This window comes from Bactrocera latifrons, unplaced genomic scaffold, assembly GCF_001853355.1.
Source record: "Bactrocera latifrons isolate USDA-ARS-PBARC rearing strain unplaced genomic scaffold, ASM185335v1 scaffold_413, whole genome shotgun sequence".
In the NCBI taxonomy this organism is placed as follows: domain Eukaryota; kingdom Metazoa; phylum Arthropoda; class Insecta; order Diptera; family Tephritidae; genus Bactrocera; species Bactrocera latifrons.
This window is the reverse complement of record NW_017537061.1, coordinates 208740-211519: the sequence shown is the minus strand read 5'-3', so window position 1 is coordinate 211519 and position 2780 is coordinate 208740. Positions and strand designations below refer to the sequence as shown.

General features: G+C 42.5%; 1 protein-coding gene across 1 annotated transcript in view; it reads right to left on the bottom strand.

Annotated features, from left to right (window-relative positions):
* Nucleotides 1-338: 338 nt before the first annotated feature.
* Nucleotides 339-2780, bottom strand: part of LOC108972675 (proteasome-associated protein ECM29 homolog) — a gene marked incomplete in the record, with an annotated part of 17790 nt that continues 15348 nt past the window's right edge. The window contains 5 exon segments of the mRNA XM_018939372.1: nt 339-704; nt 776-1841; nt 1919-2059; nt 2141-2257; nt 2344-2711. Coding sequence (XP_018794917.1) covers nt 487-704; nt 776-1841; nt 1919-2059; nt 2141-2257; nt 2344-2711 — 1910 coding nt within the window.

Below are 2780 nucleotides of genomic sequence, written 5' to 3'. Positions count from 1 at the left end.
TTCAACATAAAAATAACCCAAAAATTACCTAAAAGGTATTTAAGTTATTTCAGCAAAAAAATATACGAGAACTTCACTTCATATAACAATGTTGTCCAAAATAAAATCTACAACAAAAAATTTGCTTTTAAGACGGCTAATATTTGGATACTRGAGTGTAATTGCTTTAGTTCGAAACTAAAAACCATATGTGCATACGTCATACCTTGAATTGAAGATTTACGGTAATTTTGTAAAATGGTCATGTGAAAACTGTTCCGCTACAACAACAAACTAGTTAAAATGTCCCCAATAACAACAGCGACATTCAGCTAAAATGTCTCCAAATAATATAATTATTTATTGATATAATMTAATTAGTTTTATTAACTCAAATCGTCTGTATTTTATATATTCATATGCATTTCTGTATGTAAGTATTTGTGACGTCAACGGCCACTTTTAGAAGCGTCAAACCACAATTACAGTGATCGCCTGCAATGCTTATCAATCGTCCTTGAAAGTGAACTTGCTGAATTTCTCCTCAATATCGTTGACCCGACAGCGCACTTCGGGCGTCGGATCCTTTTGGAAGTTCGCTAAATTCTCCTCGAAAGCGCTTTTCACCAGCGTCAGATTTTTTACGTCTTTGGCATCGGTTAAGCGTTTAATGAGCACTAATACAATGTTGAGCGATTCCTTCTTGAGGCCGGTGTGCGGCAGAGCTGCAAAAAAAACAAAAAAAAAAATATATATATACACTTTTTAACTATTCACTCCTCTCTCTCTCACCCACCTGATGCATAAATCACCGCCGATAGCACTTGATTGCAGATTTTCTCCACAATCATATCGCGCGCCTCACAATTGTCCACCTTCACCTTCTTCTCCTGATTGCCGGGCAGCGCCGGCGGTGCACTATCGCTAGCAAACACGCACAAACGCTCCACAAACTTGCAAAGCGCGCCCAACAAGCTCACTTGCACGGGGCGCGTGCTGCTGCGCAAGCACAACAAGCAACGCTCGACAAATTGCAGCTGATATTTGTAWTGCGTTTCGACGCCATGCTTYGGCCAKGACTTGCCCAAAGTCTCGCAAACCGTCTCCTTTAGTTTATTGAAAATGGTRGCGCGTTTATTGCGCTCATCGGCGGTTAGCGCTTTCTCGCCCACCACTTCGCTTTCCTCTTTGCGCAATTCCTTCTCCTCCAACAAATACCAGATCATGTTGTAGACTTCCTCAAAACGATCCACCTCGAGCTCTTCCAGTATATCGCCCAATGCCTGCAGCGCCAAGGTGCGATATTGCGGCTCCTCCTTGCGGCATTCACGCATTGCGGCGTCCACTACGCGTGCCGTAATCTCATKATGACGATCGAGTCCCTTACACAATGCRGCCAAGGCTTGCAGCAAACGCTCTTTACCCTTGAATGTGCGTCCTTGCAGCTCGCCAAGCAGCAAATTGATTAAGCGCAGACGTTGCTCCGACTCTATGGTGCCGCTGAGACGCATAGCGATCGTGTGTATAGCATTGCCGGCTTGTGTCTTACGCAGCCAACTRGCCTCATCTAAGGACTTCTCCAATTTCGGTATGATAACATGCAAATTCATGCGTATGCCGGCATCACCGGGACTAATCTCGTTCCACAACTCCTTCCACAGCTCAATATTCGATTTGTTCTCATCGTTTGGTTCCTCGTGTTTGGCGAAGAATGCCAGCGGCAATACATCGTCGAGGTAGTCTTTCAGTAAATCGTTGTGACGCTTATTAATCGCTTGTATAGCGAGTGGCACTGAACGATTTGACGAATTCTCCATGTAGAGTTCATCGAGCTTGACGAAGAGATTCTTAATTGACTTCTCCTAAGTAACGGTATAATTAATAATACAGTTAGTTTACAAACTAATAATTTAAGACACTTTTTCGCAGTATAAATCACCTTAGCTATGCCCACCAAGTGACCCACGGCATTCGCGTAGTATTTGCGCACGGTGGCATTGTGATCTTTCAGGCCCACAAAGCAGGCAGCGAGATATTTGCCGACAAGCGGCGACATGTCTTTGCCAACGCGTATGCTGATCTGCATTTTTTTTTTTTAGAAAATATTAATGATTACAATTAATTACAAAAAAAATGTAAACAATAACAAAGCTTAACCTACCAAGCAGACGAAATGCGCACAAGCAATCTTCGTGCCTAAAATAATATTCGTTTTGATCAACTCTAAAACGGCGGGCGTCATCTCCTCCAGCACTTTGTAATCTATATAACGCATGCACTGCAGCGAGTGAGAGAGAGAAGGAGAGATAAAAACATTATCGCTCTATGTTCCAGTTCTTATAACACACAAAAACTCAAGGTCACCTTCGATATCGATTCCATAGTATGATGCGATTTGGCTGCCTCAGCGCGCACTGTGTCCACAGCTTCTTGCGCCTCATTATCTGCACCCAAGCGTGTTGACAAATACGACAGCTTASAGTTCTCCACCTCACCGGTGGCCTTCAGTAGACACGGTATCAACATGGGCAAATGCGGCGCAATTAATGAACCCGACGAGTCGATCATTTCCGAAATTGTACGAATACTGATTTTACGTATATCTGGGACAGTGTGTGTAACGCCAGTCTGTAGTAGTAGCGGTAAAATGGAAGAGGCGACTGCCAGACCGGATTTGCCGTGATCCGATGAAGCGGCTGAGACACAGAGCTAAAGTCGAGAATAAAATAATATTACATAAAATAAATATGTAAAAACTATATACAAAAATAAAATATATGAAATTAAAAAAAAAATTAAAT